Source organism: Castor canadensis, chromosome 11, assembly GCF_047511655.1.
Source record: "Castor canadensis chromosome 11, mCasCan1.hap1v2, whole genome shotgun sequence".
NCBI lineage: Eukaryota > Metazoa > Chordata > Mammalia > Rodentia > Castoridae > Castor > Castor canadensis.
The window spans coordinates 83,545,844-83,568,672 of record NC_133396.1 but is presented as its reverse complement, the minus strand read 5'-3'; the positions used below and the strand labels follow the sequence as shown (position 1 = coordinate 83,568,672).

At 39.6% G+C, this 22,829-nt stretch overlaps 3 protein-coding genes across 11 annotated transcripts in view; 1 reads left to right on the top strand and 2 right to left on the bottom strand.

The window, feature by feature from the left end:
• The window catches only part of LOC109700738 (torsin-1A-interacting protein 2-like), a 38,718-nt gene extending 17,079 nt beyond the window's left edge, over positions 1 to 21,639 (bottom strand). For 2 of the 4 annotated variants that reach the window (XM_074047331.1, XM_074047334.1), the window contains exon 1: positions 16,271 to 16,409. The gene's annotated coding sequence lies outside the window, so the exon portion shown is untranslated. Of the gene's footprint in view, positions 1 to 16,270; positions 16,410 to 21,153; positions 21,290 to 21,498 lie in introns of those variants that run through there. The other 2 variants (XM_074047333.1, XM_074047332.1) reach the window with 2 other exon arrangements.
• LOC109700739 (torsin-1A-interacting protein 2) lies at positions 1,895 to 21,639 on the bottom strand. 2 transcript variants are annotated; one of them, XM_074047340.1, is made up of 2 exons: positions 21,499 to 21,639; positions 1,895 to 4,604 (listed from the first exon to the last, which is right to left on the bottom strand). In XM_074047340.1, the coding sequence occupies exon 2, from the start codon at positions 3,946 to 3,948 to the stop codon at positions 3,553 to 3,555; it is 396 nt and encodes a 131-aa protein (XP_073903441.1). In that variant the 5' UTR covers positions 3,949 to 4,604; positions 21,499 to 21,639; the 3' UTR covers positions 1,895 to 3,552. The 2 variants fall into 2 exon arrangements, with proteins under 2 accessions (XP_073903441.1, XP_073903440.1); XM_074047339.1 differs by lacking the exon at positions 21,499 to 21,639 and adding an exon at positions 16,271 to 16,408.
• The window catches only part of Tor1aip1 (torsin 1A interacting protein 1), a 32,743-nt gene continuing 31,100 nt past the window's right edge, over positions 21,187 to 22,829 (top strand). For 3 of the 5 annotated variants that reach the window (XM_020164333.2, XM_074047337.1, XM_074047335.1), the window contains exon 1: positions 21,187 to 21,664. In XM_020164333.2, the coding sequence (XP_020019922.2) occupies positions 21,187 to 21,664 (478 nt within the window). The remainder of the gene's footprint in view (positions 21,665 to 22,829) is intronic. The other 2 variants (XM_074047338.1, XM_074047336.1) reach the window with 1 other exon arrangement.

Sequence of the window (22,829 nt, the reverse complement as noted above, 5' to 3'; positions counted from 1 at the left end):
CTGTAACTCTGATGATTTGGCTTTATCCTCATCAAGGCTTGGGCCAGATTAATGCTCAAAGATTTGTTCTCCATTTATGGAGAATGCACTAGATGGTAGGCTGGGGATGTCTTGCTTAATTTTGATTTCCTGGAACTTTTCTAAAAAGGAACACAATTTTGTCTCACTGCATCATCTGCAAATGTAACAGCCTTATATTTACTCTTTTTGTGTGTGTTTACTGTTTATTTTTGAGGCCCAGGCTGGCCTCAAACTCACAATCCTCCTGCCTCAGCTTCCCGAGTGCTTGGATTACAGGTATTTGGTACAGGTATGCACCATTACATCCAGCCAGTTTGTACTATGTCTTTAAGATGCACCTTTTCTATTTGATCTCATGGTATAATGGTAAATGCTTTGACATCTCAGATACACCAAATGACCTTCACATTGCAGTCATACACCAAGTTTAGATGACCCCAACATGAAAGCTAAGTACCTGGGCCTCCTTTTCCTGACAGTCACTGCTTTGAATGCATAGATTTTTCTTCTGTATCTCCCCCAGCACGTTTCCAAATGTTGGGCCATACAATAACAGGAAGTAGTTGTAGTGGTCATTTTACAAATACTACTATTAAATACCAAACACCCCAGATCGTTTGTTCTTAGAATTTTAGCAACATATTTAATTTTAATAAAATTCATTATTCATATCAACTACAAAGCACTAATAATAATCTACTATTTTAAGCCATGTGAAGTATAAAAACCCTAAGCTGAGAAGCTACAAAACTCCCTGCTCAATTTTGAGCTCTTCCGTGATGTTGAGTTCTGAGAGCTAACAACATAACAGACATATTACAGTTATCTATGAATATAACAGATATATTATACTGCAGTCATGTCTGAAAGCCAAAGTACATGCTTAAATATATCAAAATATTTTTTATTCCATTTTCTTGCCCATGTATCATGTAGCTTATTATGACACGAAATAGAACTGTTTGTGAGTGCCACAGCAGTTCTGTTTAATTAAAAAGAAAAATGAGTGGAGCACCAGTGGCTCATACCTGTAATCCTAGCTACTCAGGAGGCCGAGATCAGGAGGATTGTGGTTTGAAGCCAGCCCCAAGTAAACAGCTTGGAGACCCTATCTCAAAACCATCACCAAAAAAAAGGTTGGCAAAGTGTCTCAAGCATTAAGAGCACCTGCCTAGCAAGCATGAGGCCCTGAGTTCAAACCACAGTACCACAAAAAAAAAAAAAAGAAAAAAAATGTGGCTGAAATATCAACAATGATCTTTAGTCTAACATGAAACCTCTTAATAAAGTTATAATCTTTAAAAATATAATAAATATTGGTTGAATATCCCTTATCCAAAATGCTTGTGACCAGATGTCAGACCTTTATATTAGGGTTGTTCAACCTGCAGGACCACCTTACAGTGCTATGAGTACTCAGTCAGCTCCCAACCTAAGGAATCAAAATTTCTATAGACTAGATTTGCATGTAAGGTGTTTCTTGGTACACATCCTTGGAGTACAGCATTCTCTAATAACTTTAAAAAATTAAGGGGCATTGCCAGGCGCCGGTGGCTCACACCTGTAATCCTAGCTACTCAGGAGGCAGAGATCAGGAAGATCATGGTTTGAAGCCAGCCCAGGCAAACAGTTCATGAGACCCTATCTCGGGAAAAAAAAAAAAAAACCTTTTAAAAAGGGCTGGTGGAGTGGCTCAAAGTTCAGGGGTGAACGCAGGGTGAAGGCCCTGAGTTTAAACCCCAGTGTTGGGGGCAATAACATCAACATCAAAACATTCTCAAAAGTAGGTCAAAGTGAATTTTCACTTTTTAGGAAGCGCTTTTCAGTAGTGAAGGAGTTTTTCATTATGGCTAATGACAAACTCTAGTCTTCATTCAATTTAGCAGTCCACACAGTTTATTCAGCAATGTAACAGGAGAGAAACTCCATCATGATAGACATAAGGCAGACACAGGAATGGATCTCTGGGGTACATTCTTTATACAGACAAGTAACTTCAGGTTTCACAACATGTGACACATATGATTTGTTGCATTATCAACAGCCTAAAAAAAATCCTAATTTTATCAGTGTGCTTTACCAACGGCAAGGCCAACTCCATTCTCCTTTACAGGCTTTCCCAGGCTCCCTTGTGAACCAGTACCTTTTAATGACATACAAAAAGAAATCTGCTAGAGACTTTTGGGAGAGATTTTATTCCCAAATGAAAGAACTGCTTGAAAGGAGAAAGCCTTTTGCTTCCTCCTTTGAGCCTCTGATGAGGATTGAAAGGTCTGACACAAAAAACCATATTGTACTCATTGAAGGAACAACCACAAGGACAAAAAGCAAACGTCATAAGGATCCCAGGAGGGGGAAGAACAGAAAGAACCTGGATCCTTGATAACACTGTTGAGCTGCTATACACAAGACCGTTTAGTATCTAGAGTAGAATTTAAAAATTATACAGTGGCCTCTGAGATGTCTTCAACAGCTTTTTCTAAGTTGCCGAACTCTAACTGTGGTTCCATGATTTTCATAAGAAGGCCAGAATATGGCTAACATACAGCAAGACTTTCTTAATTCTAAGAAAAAAGCTTCCACTAGACTATTCATAAATTATATGGAGTCAGGCTTGATAATACTTTTTGTCATAAATCACATAGTAAATGTTCTATGAGATGTTTCATTTCAGGGGAGGGCATTTAAAGTCAGTCACCACAAAGACAGGACAGTCTTTGGTTATATAGAGCCAAGTAAAACAGGCAGCATTTTTACATGTTTTTTGTAACCTATGAAAAGTGTTGCCTAACAGGATGTGACTTCTCTGACAGTGACCGGTTATCAGTAACAATATTCTCTGACAGTGGCTGAGGATGGGCTAAACAGAGTTAATGAGGAATAAATTGCTTATATATGAATAAACTTCATGTATGTATATAGAGATATATACATAACCATACACACACACATATACATGTATCTCATTATCACTGATCAATGTATAAGAGTGGTAATTTAGAACAATATAGTTTATTATTAAAATTTATTGAAATAATCTAGAATCCAACTACAAGGAGGATGCTTTCCCACAAAAGTTACTGCTAGAAAAACAATTATGGAGCACACAATATGGGGCATCCCCTCCAGGGCTACATTATTTTATGTCAATACTTACATTGCGGAATTTTCAGGAGGGGCAAGCTAGTTCCAAAACTTCAATTATAGTGATTATGGATTAGTCTGGCCCTAAATGAACAGTCTGGCTGGAACACTGACTAAATTCATGCTGAACAAAATATGCATAGACCACAGAAGCAGACCTAACAATTTAAGCAATTGCCAAAGTAGTGACAGTCTAGTCAGACTTAGAAATGAGAGCTGGGAGTGTAGCTCAGTGGTAGAGTACTTGCCTAGCATGCATAAGGCCCCAGGTTCAATCCCCAGCACCAATCAACCACAAAAAAGAGAGAAATGAATTATTTTTTCATATTCCCTGGGCTACTAGCACAAAACCTTCTACAGTCTCCACGATTTTGACTGCTAAAAAAGTTACTTGTTTTGGCCAAGTTTTTTGTTTAGGGTTTTATCTGTTCTGGTCAAAATTAATTGTAATGCAGGGTTAAAACCAGCTACTCTGGAGTCATGTATCCTTTTTCTAACTAGTGGAGGACCCAGAAGAAATGGATGGCAAGCTTTTTCAAAGGTCCACCTGGTGAGATTTTGGGGAGCCCACTCAAGTGGGAAAGACCAAGGAAGAACAAGGCTTCTGTTGGCAGGATTATCAGGATAACATTCAGGGCAATAATCAGCTCTGTTAATACGGTCTAAGAAGACTTGGTAACACTCATTTTCCACAAGTTCAGTTTGGTACAACCAATGGCCTAGTTCTAAACTAGGGAACCACTGTTGCCCACAATCAGGGCAATGTGAGTTATCAGAGAACATCTGGACTTAGAAAGACAGCACAGGAGCAATATAATAGAAAGAGGCAACAATGACAGACACACTCAAAATAATCAGTTCTGTTACAGGCGTGGCTTAGCAATTTCTCAGTTCAACCAGCATTACTTGAAGATTTTTAAATTTGGCTTGCACTTCAGTGCAATTCTTCAAGATTTCGTTGTCTATTTTTCACTCAATTGCAACTCAGTCTCTGAACTCAGGGACCGATCCAGTCTATAATGTTGTCACTTACTAGCAGCACGGACCTCAAACAGCTCCTTCTAATCCCAGCTTCTCAAGAAAAGACAGGACTCTATACTAAATTATTTTTTTCTTGCACGTTATCAGCTGGTGGTGGTGTCACACAGAGGCACTTGACATATTCTGCTTTGTTGGTAAGGTTATTATGCTTGGTGAAGCAGAGGAGCTGATAGGTCCAATGAATCTTTTGTTGGTGCTGGCACTCTTGCCGTTGCAATACACGTACCCAAGTCTTAAGCCCTTGGCACTTTACAGCAATGTAGCAAGGCCAGGAAAACCTGGTAAGAGTCCTCTTGAGTGTGGATCCAATGAAGTCTGTCTTGAGAGGACCTGAATCTGGATCTAGTCAGAGTGGATGGTGTTGCGTTGGCTGGAGGGTCTGGGAATTCGTCATACACCTGTAAATGATAAAACTTCAGACGACTCATATGGGCTTTGCAGTTGCTCACAATATTGTTAGAAACATGCACTTGGAAATTATTTGGGTCAGTCAAGGTGGATGAGAATTGTCTCATGGGTTTCTCATGACAATTTAATATGGGTTCAAACGAATTTATCTATTGGGAATTACTGTTATGTTCATATGGGCACTAGGAAGGGTTCTGGATCATTTAGGATTTATACTAGGGTTAGGTTAATTTATTTTTAGGACTGCATTTCTTTTTCTACTCCTTTTGTACTTTGGGAATAATAAGGTCTATATAATCATGTTGAACCTGGTAAAACTTTGAAATCTCTAATATCTCTTCTGTAAAATGGGTGGCATATATGTCTTCCCACATGTGGGATAACATTAACAACAACCGTCTTTCCATCAGAGGCTTCAATCCAAATAGGAAAAAGCTTACGATATCCTCAATAGCCAACCAAAGAAGACTGGACAAAATCCTTTTGAAAGCTAAAAAAGAAACTGATGGGACAGGTCTCATTACCCACGTTTTTTTTTTTTTTTTTTGTGGGACTGAGGTTTGAACTCAGGGCTTTGTGCTTACAAAGGAGGTACTTTACCTTTTGAGCAACACCTCTAGTCCATTTTGCTCTGGTTATTTTGGGGATGGGATCTCCCAAACCTATTTGCCTCATCTGGCCTTGTGCCTCGATCCTCCCAATCTCAGGCTCCCAAGTACCTTGGATTAAAGACGTGAGACACTGGCACCCTTGTAATCTCTCTTTAATGGTTGACACACACTATCAGTTTGAGAAGGCACAGTTCTGAGCAATGGACCTGAATTATTCCTGGGAAATGCAAGTAAATCGGTTGGAATTTACAGATGCTATCATCATCTCTGCACTCCCTCATGGCACTGAATATAACACATAAACAAAGTGGAACTAGATGGCGACCTAGAAAGCACCACAGATTATCAAATTACAGTATGTGCCCTGCCTGTCTCCAGTATTCTTTTCACAAATTCCGAGGCTCAATCATGGAGAACAGTAAGGGATACTGTGGATATTATAGGGAGTAAAACTGTGTAAGGAACTGGTAAGGAGCTACAGACTTGGCTGTAATAAGCCAAAGTGTTTTCCTTACAAACTCTCAAGAACAGCTGTGATACTCAGATTTTAAAATAGCAAGTTAAAAAGACAACTGAAGAGCCTCTAATAGTGCTATGAAATGGGGCCATATTTTGATGGAAGTCCTAGAAGAGATGAAAGACGGTCAGTGTAGACATACTGATATGTTTTTTGAGGTTAGGTAACAATGCATGGGTGAGGGCTACCAACTCAGCTTCTCAGGCAGAGTGAACACCGGGTAGGCAGGGTTCCTGACTCAAGGGGTTACTTGCTGATAGTATATGGAGTAACAGATTTCACTGAAGGTCTCTTCACATGCGCCACTACAGTAAAAATTTCAGTCGCTAGATTAAATCTTAGGTATCTAAAGATAGTCATGGGACAAATAGGTAACAAAATCTCCCTAATCATAGAGCCCATTAAACATGAATGATGAAAGTAAAAGTATATGACTAAGTGATATTTAAAAGGTAGGTAATTTTGGATTTTTAGAGTGAAATAGAGGAAATGCAATTAAAACTATAGCAAGATACCACTTCCACTGGCAAAAAGTTGACAGATTTGACAATGGGAGCTCCACATACTCTAGGCAACACTATCCCTCCCCAGGGATTCCCTATCTCCATGCATAAGAGTAAAGACAGTCTTAAAGTCCACAGCTCAGAGTAATTCTACCCTCCTCCCAACTTCAAGGGTCAAGCAAGCATCAGACCACCAATGTTCCTGAATCAGGATAACCACACTGTTCTGTATGTTTCAGATAAATGTCCTATCATGGTTCTTCAAACCACAATAGGCTAGAGTCAAAAGGGGGCTCCGTATCTCCAAGTGCTCAAAATACCACCCATTCCCAGCCTCCTCACTCATTCTTATTACTACTAGATTAAGTAGAAGTGAAGAGAGGGGCTCCTAGCAGGATCCCACCCTTCAATGTTCATAGCTTCACTATCACGTGCTTGAGCACATCAGAACCAGTCTCATACCTGCATCTCTGTTCATGTCAATCACCCCAAGTTCAGTTCTTAAGGTTCTACTTCAGCCCCTTAGACTCTAGTCCTCCATATGGTTCTTCTAGGAGCAGTGAAATAATATCCACTCCCTTAATTTATTTTTCCCCATAAGACATGTATCACTTTGCTATGTTAGGTATTTTAGCTATTTTTTGTCACTAAAATCTAAACTACCTGATAGCAGGCCTTTTTGTCCTTTTATTTACTGCTATAAGTGCCCAATAACTATTTCTTAAATAAATGAAAAAAATAAAGAGCAACTTTAATCCTTTTACTCTAATGATAGAAGTGTGTATCAGTACAACCACTTTTGGAATTAATTTGCCAGTATCCAGTAAAGCTAGAGATGTGTATTTCTTGTAACTCAGCAATTACTCCTAGGCATATACACTACAGAAACTTGTGCATATGCATTTAAAAGTATAAATAAAAACCTTCATGGTAGCACTGAAATAGCAAAATAACAGCCAAAATGTACATGAATAGTAAAATGGATGAATAAATTGAGGTACTGTTACACGGTGGGATATTGTACATATGGACATAGATAAAACTAAAGAATGCTGAGCCAGAAAAAAAAAAATCAAGTAGAAGAAAAATAATACACACCCACACTCACTCTCTCATATAAACTTTCCATTTACATGAAGTCTCAAAAGCATATAAATTGATATATTGTCTAAGGATAAATATGTAGTAAATCTAGAAAAAAGAAAGCTATTCCAACAGGCTAATTATTACCTTTGAGAGGAGAGAGTAGGAAATGGGATGTAGAAATATACTCAAAGAATTTCAAAGATAATCATATTTCTTTTAACTGAGTGGAGGAACAAGAATGCTCACTGTATTATAAATCCTAATAGCTTAAGGCATCTTTTTTAATATTTTATAATTAAAAAAAGAGTAGAGTGGAAATAGCAAGAGATAAAAGAGGTTAATAGGCAAAACAAAACTTTCATACTGTGAACAAGAGGAGCAGCAGCAGTTACCCTGCTCAGAAGTAATGTGAATATCAGATATTGGGATAAAAAGAAGCCCTATAGCCAGACATGGTGGTGCATGCCTATGATCCCAAGACTATTGGGTTTTTGTTTTGCTGGTAGACTAGGTTTGAACTCAGGGTTTCGAGTTTACAAAGTAGGCAGTCTATGGATTGAGCCACACCTCTAGTCCTAATCTCAGGATTTAGAAGGTTTATACAGGAAGATGGAGTTCTAGGCTGGCCTTGGCTACATGGTAAGATTCAGTCTCAAAAAAAAATTAAAAAATAAAAAGGTATCTCATAAAATTTGTTTTTCTCATAAAATTCTAAGCACCATCTCTTCATAGAAATAAGGTAAGAGAGGCCTATTTAATACTGGTATGAAAAGGAGTTTATTCTGACATATTCCCTGAAGGATGACTCTGTGAATAAAGACACTGTGTGCCTTTGCATAAATTAGAAAACCACACCCATCATCCAGGCAAGATGCAGCCTAGAGAACCTCAATTGGCAGGTATTCAACCACATAGTAACCCTGCCAGATAATAATACTTAATAACAATAGCTAACACTTGTGGAGTACCACTTTCTGTTCTAAACACTTTAGGTATATTAATTATTTAATCTTTACACTTATCCACTAAGTGATTATTATCCCCATTTCATAGTTACAAAACAGAGTTAAGCAACTTGCCCAATATGCAGGTAGTTGTAGAGGTACCAGATCTGAATCCAGGCAGACTGGTTCCAGAGACTGTGCTCTTAGCCACTAGGAGACGATGCCTTTCTTAAAGTGACAAACTTTTTTAGGGGAGCCACAGGGAGAAGGGGATCAGTACTAGAGGTTGAACTCAGGGCCTTGTGCTTACTAGGCAAGCGCTCTACCACTTGAGCCACTCCAACAGACCTAAGTAATTATAAAGTTTAATAATTTTATAAACTGTTTGCAAAGCTATAGGATATTATTCAACTGTGGAGTGGGGGTAGGAAAAATCATTTCTAATAAGTTTCTATCTCACAAAAAGATACAGAATACATTTCAAAGAGTCCTGAATCCTCTGAAATTACATGTAAGAATTTACATACATCTGAGTATTTTTCCAGAAAGATAGTATATTTGGACTTCTGAAGGAATCTAAACAGAACCATTAGGCATTAATGGTTCCTAATTATTTCACTATCAAAGGCAACTTTTTTTTTTTTTTTTTTGTGGTTCTGGGCTTTGAACTCAGGACCTGCACCTTGAGCTACTCTACCAGCCCTTTTTGAGATAGGGTCTCATGAAATATTTGCCCCAGTTAACTTTGAACCTCGATCTTCCTGATCTCTGCCTCCTGAGTCACTAGGATTACAGGCATGAGACACCAATGCCTGGCCAAGGGCAACTTTCATTCTTAACATCACCACAACACCCAAGATGTTATTGTGGAAAGCTTCCAAACAATCTACATTCTTATGGTAATTTCACTCCAATCAAAATTTCCAATAAAACAAGCAAACAAAAAACAAACAAACAAAACCAACCAGTGTTACTATCTTTAGTTTAGAAATATGCAATATTTTAACTAGAGATAATATTCAAAATGCCTATAACATAATGCTGGAAAGAATTAAGATATCTTAGATTTGCTTTCTATCTCATGTCATTAGTTTAGATAAAAAGCAATTGATTTAAGGTAAATGATGACTATCATTTGACTTTTAGAAATGCTGAAAATACCTTGAAAACTATCATTACATTACTGATAACTAAGCATAATTGTTAAGGGGAACCACCAGGTGCCAGGCCCAGTGACAATTACTATAGCTAGAGAGAGAGAGCAATCTTTTAGGACTTGTAGATGTTCAGAGAATTCAGACTGGAGGTGAAGGCTGAAGGATTTTTAGATGGATATTAAAAAGATCACCTGCCCCAGGTACAATAAAAATTGAAAGGAAAAAAAAAAAAGGTCACCTGTCAAGATCACAGGGCCTTTAGGAAGGTACATGGAAAAGACTGGAATGCCTGTATTTTCAAACAAAACATCTGACCAAACACAATGGGCAAAATCCAAAGCTTAAAGAGCTGACATAGCAGCATAAATGCTATACAAAAGAAAACACAGATTAGTTTTGTTTGTGAAAACTAATGTAAATGTAAGGTTCATCCTGCTACCTTATTAGGAGAAAATTTAAGGAAAAAAATAGCACTAAATAAATAAACACTAAAATAGAAAATGTAGTTCTAGCTGGGCATGGTGGTACATGCCTGTAATCTCAGCATTTGACAGGCGAAGGCAGGAGGACTGCGAGTTTCAATTCAAGGCTAGCCTGGGCTTACATAGTAAGACCCTGTATCAAGAAAAAAGAAAGAAAGAAAATGTAGTTTTATTTAATCCACTGAAATTTATAGCAACTAACCATGGCAACTTTAAACACATTAAATAATTACCTCCTTTAAATATTGATTCTACTTCATTCCTTGATATTTACTTAATAAAAAGTAGTATGAAAGCTCAAATTTGCCTTTGATAACATAAAAAATTCCTTCTTTTTTTTAATGGTAGGATAATTAAGTTTCAGACTAAGGATTAGGGTGACTTTTCAAAGTATTATATCCCTTAGACTCCAGCCTACACCAAACTCCTCATATGATATATTAAAAACCAAAAAACACATTTAAAAACTAAATGCTTTGATCCTTATTTTTAAATATTTTGTCACTTAAAAACTTTTCATTTAAATATTTTCTTCCATGGAGTATTATAGTCTAAGTTAATTGATAATGTTAAAGTACCTTTTGTTTATAAGAAATAAGTTTCTCAGAAGTTTCACATACAAAATGAAATCATCAGAGCTTCATATTTCATAATTATTTCTGAATTAAGATGATGGAAGACTAGGGAGTATTTTTAAAAAGTAATCATGCCTTTTTGAATTCTCATATTCAGGCTGGAGGCATGGATCAAGCCATAGCGCACCTACCTGCCTTTCAAGTGTGAAGCCCTGAGTTCAAATCCCAATACCGCCAAAAAAGAAAAAGAAAAAAAATTCACATACTCTAAAATAATTCTTTGTTGAAAACATAGTGTTTTAAGTGCTCTTGGGCTGGTGAAGTGGCTCAAGTGGTACAGCACCTGCCTAGCCAAGTATGAGGCCCTGAGTTTAAACTCCAGTACTGCCAAAAGAAAGAGTGCTCTTGAGGAAGCTCTTCTATTTATTTTGTGACAAGCTACTTTTAATTAGGCAAAGTCTTGAGATCACTGGGAGAGGACATGTGGATGACAATCTTCAGTACTAATTTACCACACACTTCCCTCTTTGAAAGAACAGATAAATTGATCAAAACATATGATCCACTGGGCACTGGTGGCTTGCACCTATAATCCTAGCTACTCCAGAGGAAGAGATCAGGAGGATCTCAGTTTGAAGCCAGGCCCAGGCAAATAGTTCACAATACCCCATCTCAAAAAAACCCATCACAAGAAAAGGCTGACAGATGGTTCAAGTGATAAGAGCTTACCTAGCAAGCGTGAGGCCCTGAGTTCAAACCCAGTGCCACAAAAAAAAAAAAGTTAGTAAACAGCCATACAGCCAAAGAATATCTCCGTTCCATGTTGTCCACCTCCCCCTACCCCCCACCCTGGGTATGGAACTGTTCCTTATGGAACAGTTTTTTACATAGAAACTGGATGCCTGGAGCAGTTGAGATACTAATACATGTTTTCCTTTCTTTTCCTACTTACTCTCCTACATTTCCAAATCCCTTGACTCACATCTCTGGTTTACAGTGACCATAAGTACTAGCAAGGAACCAAGGATGTAAGAGTTTGCTAATTGGCTTTGTTTTTTGTTTGTTTATTTGTTTGTTTGGTGCACTAGGGTTTGAATTCAGGGTCCTGCACTTGCTAGGCAGGTGCTCTACCACTTGAACCACACCTCCAGTCCTTTTTTTTTTTTTTTGTAAGACAGAGTCCTCACTATGTTACCCAGGCTGGCCTTAAAGTTGCAATTTTCCTACCTCAGCCTGGAATTACAAACAAGACTCCCAATTTTAGCACAGCTTCCCTAATCACTGTTTATAACTAGTTCAGGTCAACGCATATTATTAATATTTTATTTTGAACTAACTGTAGACTTGCAGAAAAGTTGTTAAATGGTGTAGAGGTCCCTTACATTCCTTATCTAGTATCTAATATAATTAAAAAACAATTACTAAATCCAAGAAATTAACATTGGTACAAATCGATGAGTGAAATACAAGCCGTGTTCAAATTTCACGTTTTTTCTGTTCTAGGATCCAACACGGTAATTCCACATTGCATTTAGTTGTTATTTCCCTTCTGACTCCAATGTGACAGTTCCTCAGTTTTTACTTGTCTTTTATGACCTTTCCTTGTCTTTGTGACCTTGACTCTGGAACAATACCTGATAGTTTGGAGAATGTCCCTCAGTTTGGGTTTTTCCAGTATTTTATCAAGATTTGAAAGATTAAAAGGTTATACATTTTTGCCAAGAATAACAAACACCAAAGAAATGGTGTGTCCGTCTCACTGGATCCTCTCACTGGGTTCGTGATACCCTATGCCTTATGTCTTATAAACTTTGACCTATTGGTTTACATGGTTTCCCCACTGTCAACTTACTGTTTTTCCTGTAGTTAATTAATGATGTTGGGGCAGATACCTTGAAACTCTATAATATCCTGATATTATAGAGTAGATCTTGTCTGCAATAATCATTATGCTGCTACTTGCTAATGGTGATTTGCTATTTTCCTTGTGCATTTATTTATTGGAATTCTTCTATGAGTTATCCCTTCTCTACTCAGCTGTAACAGTCTGGATTCATGAATATTTATTTTATGTGTTAAAGTTAAATTTTCTCATTACTCATTTTGTTGCTCACAGTGCTCTAAGTTGGCCCTTAGGCGTGTCTTCAAGTTGGTTCCTGTCCTTACAAGTTCCCAAAGTTTTCTGAGCACTTCCTTCATTTCACTTCAAGCACCATGTGATGCTCCAGGTTCATATTGTATTTCCTCTGCCCCAGTACTGGAATCAATCACTTCCCTAAAACCTTCAAGTTCCTTCAAAAACCAAGACCTGGATGCCCGCTGCTATTGGGGTGTAACTGCCAAGCCAAAAACTGGGACAACCACAACTTTTTTCTTTTCTTTTTTTTGAGTCACGGTCTTGCTATGTTGTCCAGGCTGGTCTTGAACTCTCGAGCCTCTTGCCTCAGTCTTCTATATAGCTGGGATTATAGATGTGTGCCCACAGCCATCTTAATATTAATATTAATATTTATGTCCTTACTCTATTCAACTTATTATCTGGAAATAATTAGCATCTCTTGGGGGCTTGTTAAAACTACAGATTCTTGGGCACACAACCTCCCAGACACAGTAGACCAGAAGTTCTGAGCGTCTCCTGCTGGAATTTGTGATTTAACAGGTTTGCCAAATAACCAGTGCTCACTATAAAGTTTAGTGTTTAAGAAGTAACTCTTTAAGAAAAGTTAGTTTTCCCTTACTATAAACCCCATGTCTAATTTACCTCTTATTTTTAAAAAGAAAGTTTATTCCTAACAGCTTGTCTTCAGTATAAATATTTTTATTACCATAATTAATAAAATTATAAGTGAATGGCCTCATCTGTTAAGGCACTGAACACTTCCCTATTATTCTGTATCATTTTCCTGTAATGTTTAAATCTGGTGATCCAAGTACTATTCTGTTACACAAAGTATTGTTTCTTTTACACAAAAAAGTTGTAAGTAATCTCCCAGGATCAACTCCTGCTTACATATATGATCTAGCATTCACAGAGTGAATCTATAAATACAAAACCCAGTACAGCATTCTCCTGTAAAGTCACACTGCTCCTGCTTCTGACCTGAATTTTCTCTTTATGCCTTTGGTTTTCTTAACCCCCAAATGAAGGCAGTGTGAGGGCTAAATGAGATACTGTCCACTACCACTGTGGGGCACAAAGAAAGTCTTCAAAGCTGTTGATTACTATTATTATTTGAACTATTAAAGTACAACTAAAGGTTTTATTTGGTGAATGGCAAAAGCAAGTAAAAACTGCACTGAAGTTCTGCTGCTTTTTCACCAGGAGATCAGAATAAAGGCAAAACCAAGCAGCTCGATTTATATAGTTACAAGAGTCTTCAGAAGTTAAAAAATATATATATATATATATATGTGTTTTAAATTTTATTTTTTTTGTACATCTATTGGTCAAGGATGGAAAATATATAAAAAGCAAAACAGTCTGATCTATTAGGTAGTGGAATTATGGATTTATTTAAATTTTAAATAAATAAATTTAAATTTATTTATTTAAATTTATTTAAATAAATGTTTTAAATTTTATTTTTTTTGTACATCTATTGGTCAAGGATGGAAAATATATAAAAAGCAAAACAGTCTGATCTATTAGGTAGTGGAATTATGGATTTATTTTCTTCCTATTTTGATTACCAAAATCATGTAATATAGCTCCTCTAATAAGGTAAAAAGGAAAGTATTCTTCTCAGTAACAGCAGCTTCCACTTATCCTAAATCCTTTTTTTTTTTTCCTTTTATTATTCATATGTGCATACAAGGCTTGGTTCATTTCTCCCCCCTGCCCCCACCCCCTCCCTTAACACCCACTCCACCCTCTCCCTCTCCCCCGCCACCCCCTCAATACCCAGCAGAAACTAAATCCTAAATCCTTAAATTATCCCATTTAATACTCCAATTAATCCTGCAAATGGCCACTTTACTAATGAGGAAATGGGTTCAGAACTAGATATCATCTGCCAAAGTCACATGGGTGACACCCTAGGAATTCAGACCAGACACCTTTCCTTATTCCCAAAAGCTTGATTTTCTGTGCAAAATTTATGAGAAACTATAAGCACCATGTTGAATTCCCTCTTGCAAACAAACTTTAATAAGGGGTTCATATGACATAGAAATATTTAGATACAAAACAAAAACAGCAGTTTGTTTTCTTTCTTTTTTTTTTTGCAGTACGAGGGTTTAAATTCAGGGCCTCCCCTTGTTAAGGCAAGACATTCCACCCCCAGCTTCAGTTATTTTTCAAATAGGACATCACGTTTTTTGCCCAGGTGGGCCTGGACCACAATCCTATTTATGCCTCACAGAGTAGCTGGGATGACAGACACACACCACCACACCCAGCTTATTGGTTGAGATGAGGTCTTGTTAACTTTTTGCCTGGGTTGCCCTCTGACCATGATTCTCCTGGTCTCCACCTCCTGAGTAGTTGGGATTACAGATGTGAGTGACTGCACCCAGCGAAACAGCCAATTCTTTATTCCTTAAATTCACTGGAAGCTGTAGAACTTCCAAGTGTATATGCTTTCACAGTGGGTGTAAGTGTGCAACCTCAAAGTGATAGGCAGAGAAGGCTTCTCTGAGCCAACTTTCCTTGGGAAATTTAAGTGCCACTTCAAAGAAATATGATTTTCATGGAATACAGTTTAAAATGACACTCTAGACTAAAAAAAATTATGTAAGGTACAATGTATTATTAAAATAGTCAATCCTCAATTAGCTAAAACCAGTTACTTTATTATACAAGCTCTCAAGAAAAAAAAGAGCTTCAATGAGTCATTAAGGTCACATGATTACCCTGCAGCAAAACTGGCAATCAGGTTGTGAACTCTGCATTCAGCATAAACATTATTTGAGAGGGTCTCACTTAAACGTTCATAGCAAATGTTAGTTTTTCACACTGTTCTAATCCAAAGGTTTCCAGTAACATTTTTAATTCTACCATGAAGTTCTTTTTTCATTAAATGAGTTTCCACTGACAATTTACAAACAAAATTTAATCACGTGCTTAAAATATAAAACTTATAAACCTATGTAGCTGCCAGTGTTAATTCTTAAAAAAAAAACAAAGGATCTGAGTATAATCAGATCTAAAATAAAATACTCTAAAACCTAAAAACAGGTAAAACAAACGAGTATGTAATCAGAGTAAGCCCACTACCTCTGGATCTGTGTAACAGTATAAAGTCTAAAAGCACTACTGATAAAAGTGTACTACCGATTTTGCTGACAGAAGGGAAAAGGAGTGAACTTTTTCACTCAGTGAAACACAATTAAGAGTAAAGTACATAAATATGTAGGCAAAATGCTAATTATGTGTCTTGCTTAGCACCACAAAGACAAAAAAAAAAAAAAAGATGAATGTACTATCTTCAAATGATGAAGATGGTGAATGTTGGGATCCTATATGGGCGTAAAGGAAGTAATCGCAACCTGAATTAGTAGCATAAATTCCAGTTAGGGTTTCGAAACTTAAAGGAATTCTGGTTCTCATCTTAAGGCTCAAACCAATTATTTACTCTCCCCTTAATCCATCTAATGTTTGAAAGACTCCGTCTCTTTCTGCTACTACAGAACAAAAATCTACCCCAACCTACCTTGTTTTCTGTTTGTGCCGTAGGGAGGTGGGGGTGGGGAGGGTTCGGTTCTCAAGACCTTGTGAAAGGAGAAAATACCAGTTCAGGCACCACAACGTGGGAAAGCTGTATGTTCATTCTGCGTACTTACAAATTCCGGCGGAGTTTTAAACCGTGGCCTGTCAGTACCACCGGTGAAGCCCCTCGGGTGTCGCTTCAGCTCCACGACGCAGGGCTGCACCCAGGGTTGCTGCGGCGGAATGTCGCCCGTCCCGCCCACGTGACCGCGACCTCCGCAAGAGGCTCCAGCAGAATGCTGGGACCCGTAGTCCTCAGCCCGCCTCCTCCCGCGGTGCACGTCTGCACCCGGATCCTGCCAGCTCCGAACCCAACCGGCGCCTCGGGCTTCTCGCACTCAGCTGCCGCAAAACCCTTAAGACGACCCAAAATTCATACGCTAGAAAAACCCGTGTCACCAACACAGCAAGAGGCAGTGCCCAAACACAGTGCAGGCACTAGTCAGACTTGACTTTGAACCCAGCCTCTGCCACGACTACACTTCCTGGAACCAGTTGTCCAAGCTAAACCCTAGTTTGCTCAGGCATCAGTAAGGACAATGCTACATACGGTGTACCACATAAGGTCGTACGGATGTCTGCTAAATGACAGTAGTAAAGGATGGACCAAAACCAGATGTTATTTAAACAATGTAGGCACATACGAATAAATGATTTTTTAAAACCAACTTACTCAGATCTAATTTTGTAGCTGAAAAGTGCGGGGGGGGGAGGGGAAGGGGCCCACAAGCACCTTACCCAAGAATGTATAATTGATTAGGAGCAAAGTCAAGTATAAAATTACTCTTCCTGACCTATACCGGCCCAAGACAACACAGAAGAAATCCTCTGTAAATTTTTCTTTCCCTTTTCTCATTTTTTTCATTACATTTCTGACCGACACACTATTTTATTTACTTTGATTTTGCCCCATGGAAAATAAACCCCAAGAGATCAAGAAGAGCTGTCTTTTGGTTTGGTTTGTTCATTGCTATAGCCCCAGCACCTGGAACAGGGACCACTCATAAAAGCTGAAATGTTTATTGAATTAACAACTTCACACACACACACACACACACACACACACACACACACACACACACACACGATTTTGGGTGTGCCTTCACCTCTCAATCATCCCTTTTTGGCAGAAATCAAAGGATTTGGGAAGACTCTTAGATGCTGTTTATCGATTGACTGCAATTTGTAATTCAACAGCTGAAGAGTATTATATTCCATTTACTTCACTGAGTTTAAGTTTCCTTAATTTCAGTGTAACATTTTCAGCTATACATTTTCATTTGTATAGTCTTTAACATATTAGCTGGGCCTGCTGGTATATGCCTGTAATCCCAGCACTATGAGGCAGAGGCAGAAGGATCATGAATTCAAGGCCTGCCTGGGTTACACAGCAAGTTCCAGACTAGCCTGACTAAATAGCAAGACACTGTCTCCAAAAAAAAAAAAAAGCTGAGCACTGATGGTTCCTGCTTGTAATCCTAGATATTCAGGAGGCAGAGAACCTGATTGCTGTTTGAAGCCAGCCTGAGGGCAAATAGTTTGTGAGACCCTATCTTGAAAACACCCAATATAAAGCAGAGCTGGTAGAGTAGTTCAAGTGGTAGAGTACTGGCCTGGCAAGTGTGAGGCTGTGAGTTTGAACCCCAATATGTATGCATGTATGTATGTATGTGTATGTGTGTGTGTTTTCTAGTACTTGTAAGAATGGGGAATTGGAGCCAATTATCTCATTAATTTACTGCCTATTAAAATTAACAACTTGCCCCTTTTAATAAAACCAATAAATCAGTTATTTCCAAAGTTATTTATCTCCCTATATAACCAGTTACTTCCCTATCTAGCCAGAAATTTGATTATGCACAATGGATTGCTTCTTTGTGGGGGGGGGGCGCAACACTGGGGTTTGAACACAGGGCCTCACGTTGGCAAGGCAGGAACTCTTACCACCTGAGCCACTCCTGTAAGTTCTTTTTTGTGATGGGTTTTTCAAGATAGTGTCTGGTGAACTATTTGCCTAGGCTGGCTTCCAACTACGAACCTGATCTCTGACTCCTGAGTAGCTAGAATTACAGGTGTGAGCCCCTGGCACCCGGCTTGAACTAATGTTCTTTAAAAGAAATTTCTGCTTAAACATAAAACTCCTGTATGGTAATTTTTTAAAATGAGTTCCATGTAAAACAGCTGCTTTATTTAAAAAATCCAATGTCTAGAGCACAGGATTTCTAGATCTAGCCCTAATAGCCAGCTATGTAAATTAATGCAAGTCATTACTCTGAATTTTATTTTGTGTTATGTCTTCCTTAATGTATGGCAGAGTCCCTCAAACTAAAGTCTTCATCTGTTAACACAGAATAGATTTTTAATAGACATGAATCAATGAGTGGATATAATTTCTTCTCTTGATTCGCTGAATTCCTCCATTTTTCTCAAATTCCATAACTGTTTAAAGTCCAGAGCTCAGGTCTCTTTTGGCATTGTTGACTCAGCAAATCCTTTGTAATATTGGCTATGAGTCTCTGTAATGTTACATCTCTGGTGAGCCACTCTTAGAGTTTGGAAAACATCCATAGAGCAGAATATCTGGTTCGACAAAGAGTTTGGCTTTAACTCACAGTTAGTAATGAAAGTTTGGTATTTGTAAGATTCCTAGGTATGGGAGGCAGTTATGTTACAGCTAGGATTATGTATCCTCATAACCTACATGAAAGTGAGAAAATCCTAAGCAAACACATGTACTAATACTAGTTACCATTCCTCTACTCCAATTTTACTTTACCATTCTCATTATTTCTCTGAAAAGCCATTCCTAAGCCTTTATAAGCAGTTTTAATTACAAAATAACATATACTAATTATCCAATAATCTGTAGATCCTCTCATCTTCCAATTGTTCAACAATATGTAAAACCTCTTGTCTTTTTTAATATGTCCCCCAAACCGCAGTTACACAAACCAGTATCCACGCCATCTGTGTTGTAATGTTTTAAAGAGGCACTTCATATGTGTTCATCCTATAAACTTTATATCCTTTAATAATTACTGTACATCTAGTAAATAAATTTTACTATTATGTGTTCCTAATAAGTAATGTAATTACAGCCACCTTACAGAAAAAGCATTACTAAAAAAATAGTAAAAGTCAGATATTATCAAATATCAATACTATTCTGCATTTTGTAGAAAAGAATTAGTCTCACAATTCTTCCAAATACCCATCTAACCCAAGCTGTCGAGAAAAAGTATCATTTTCATTTTCCCAAGTAGCAGTGTTTCCTTCTTGTTATTCCTTCTCCAGTTTTTTGATATTGTATGTAACAAATCAAACTAAGTTCCTAGCAGGCTAAAACCTACCTGACTCTAAATCACGTAATTCTTTGTTGGAGGCCAAATTTATGGACTATTAATGAAAACATAACCAAAATTTGTGCACTCTTGAGCAACAAATGAGTTACTCAAAAACATTAAGTTAATTATTGAAAATATCTAAGAGACTGGTGGAGTGGTTCAGGTGGTAAAGTGCCTGCTTAGCAAGTGTGAGGCCCTGAGTTCAAACCCCAGCACCTCCAAAAAATAAATATCTAAAAAAGTAAAAAAAGACTCCACATTTTTCAGGATCAGTTACTATCAAAATTATAACTTTAAATCTATTGATTTAAATCATAGAAAGTCCTCCGTGAAAACAAACAAGTTGTATAGTTGAATGTAACATTAGGCTTTTTTTTTTTTTTTTTTAGCAGTAACTAGGACTTTACACGAACTTAATCAGTTGTTCCTCACTTTGTCTAAATTTGGTTAAATATTTGCAGATTACCCACATCTGTAAATATGGGAGACAGAGCTGAAACAAACAGCTTTGGTCATGCTTATCTTATTCTGTAAACTAAACGTAAGAACCCTAAATCAAACACAGCAATATCATGGCCCAGAACCAAAGCAAAATAATGGATTCCAACTTAAAATTACAAGGCCGCCTTAAATCAAAGTATCTCCTCAATCTATCACTGTGCACAGCGCAGCACTAGCCTTCTTCCTAGAGCAGAGCTGCTGGCACAGAACTTTTAGGGAAAAGACCAGGAATAAGGTTGTTTGTTATGGCTACATTTCGCAAATGGAAATCCACGGGATGGTTATGATTGTAGATTCGATGCTGTACACCCTCAACAGGTGATTTTTATTTATTTTTTTGGTGCACTGGGGTAGCAGGTGCTCTACTGCTTGAGCCACACACACCTCCAATTCATTTTGGTCTGATTGTTTTGGAGATGGGTTTAAGAACAATTTAAGAACTATTTGCCTGGGCTGGCCTCGAACCTCGATCGTTCCTTAACTCAGCATCCCAAGGAGCTAGGATTACAGGCGTGAACCACCGGTTCCCAGCTTCAACAGGTGACTTAAAAAATGGGTGACAGTCTTCCTAAGGAGCTTTGAAACTATTGATTTTGGCCATGAAAAGATGACGCCTGCAAAAATCCCTGTCCGATCCCTACTCCTACTCCGGACCCTGGCGAAGGCCGGGCTCTAGAGGAACTGCGCAACAGTCTGGGCGCGAGGACCGAACCTCGCCCTCTCCCGGGGCCTCGGCACCCGGACGTGCGCCTGCGGCGCGCGGCAACAGTTGCCACGAGCAGCTGGACTTGGCACGACTTGGCCCCCACCCTCTTCTCCCTCCCTCAAGGCCAAGGACAGCGATGTCCTCCTCCCCCTTCTCCTCCTCTTTCGTGCCTCCAGCCAGGAGGCGGGGGTGACCCACAGCAGCTGACCCAACCCGGGCACTGCCTCTCCCACAGCCCTCAGGACACACCATGGGCACAGAGGCGGGTTTGCGGCACAGTAGCGACTACGCAGGCGGCGGGCCCGGCGACTCTCAACTGCCTCCCTGACCACTGCGACCATCACCCAATAGCCCCGAGAAAGCCATCGCCACCACCTACAGGAGAATCTACGGACAGCTAAATCACCTTCGCGATCGACTCCAAGCTACGTCAACAACTATGGCGGGCGAAGGGCGGAGGGAGGAGCCGGTAGGGGAACGATGGGGGATGTACGTCACCCCTAGAGCCCCCATCCGGGAGGGAAGACACCGGTTTGCCCCTCAAAATGGCGGCAGTGACGCGCCTGCGTATGGAACGCCTCCGTCGCGCCAGGGCCGACGGGAAGTGAGGTTCTCAGAAGAGCCTCCAGAGGTGTACGGCGACTTCGAGCCCCGAGTGGCCAAAGAAAGGTCCCCGGTGGGAAAACGAACCCCGCTAGAAAAGTTCCGGCTGGATTCTGCGAAAGAGGAAGTGAGAGAAAGCGTCTACAACCTTCGGTCTCGGCAGCGGAGGCAGCCGCGACCCCAGGAAGCCGAGGAGATGAAGACGCGAAGGACTGTTCGCCTTCAGCTGCAGCAGTCTGTGCTACAGCCGTCTCCGGTGACGACCCGGAGAGGGTTACGCGACTCGCTGTCCTCTGAAGGTGAGGATGTTGGAGGTAAACAGTCTGAGCCGTACGCTGGTCGGCGCGCGCAGCGGGCGCTTGGGGAGGCGGGGGTGGCGCGTGTTCCCCCCGGGGCAGCGGTGGCCGCTTGGTCCCCAGGGCGTGCGCCCCCGTGCGGAGTCCTCCTCGGGCGGCAGGCAGGGGACGGTGATGACATCGCCCACCCCCAGGCATCAGTTTAGGGGAGTTTGGGGCGCCTCTTTCTGCAAGCTTTCATGAGAGGACTCCAGCTCACTCCAGGCCAGGTTTCGTTTCCGTTCCCTCTGCAGATGCTTATAGCGGAACCACTTCCATTTCCCTCTTTTAGTTTGAATGGCCAGAAGTCCCCACTAAAGCACCCTGGTTTCCGTTCCCAACCGGGGAGGGAGGAGAAGGAATGGTTAGTGAACTGACTTGAGCCCCCACCCCATGTCGACATGGGGTAACTCAATTCTCCCGAATCGAAGCCCCCAAATGTCTGATAAGCTTCTTTCTCAAGGGTAGTGGTCACTGCCAAAAATTCACCCACCTTGGAGGCCATCACTGTAACCTCGAATAGCCAGACCAATCAAGACTCAATTAGGAAGTTAATTAAAGGACCAAAGTGCTGACAGTGTGTGTGTTATAAAGTCACAATGGCTCAATTCCTTTAAAGTCGTCTTTTGTCACCCTGGCCAGTCTCCTGCTACATCTTGTTTGGCTATACTGGGGTTTGAACCCAGGGCCTCATGCTTGCCGGGCAGGTGCTCTACCACTTGGACCACACCACCAGCCCCTCCTCCTAGATCTAATCACAGGTGAAAGTTTCATTTTAGCCCCGTGTAAAGCACCGACCTATGAGGTAAAACCAGGGGATTCCAGAGTCACAATGGGATGACATCGTTCATGGTACACCTTTGATGCAGGTAGAGACCTGGATTTTCCCTTTAGAGCACAGGAAAAGGCTGCAAGTTTACCTGCCAACGCTTAAAAGTACTGACACTTTTGAAGACTTGGGTTTGGAAAGTCTATGTTAAAGATATGTACGTTGCTTTTGGAGGTAACAACTCAAGCCCAGGTGGATATTAGTCTTATCACTCTTTTAAGATGGCAAGTTTCTTGAAAACAAGGAACCCTGTCAAGTTTACTTGGTAGTAATTTACTTGCTTGTGTTAATTCTGTATTGCTTTCAGTAGCTGGT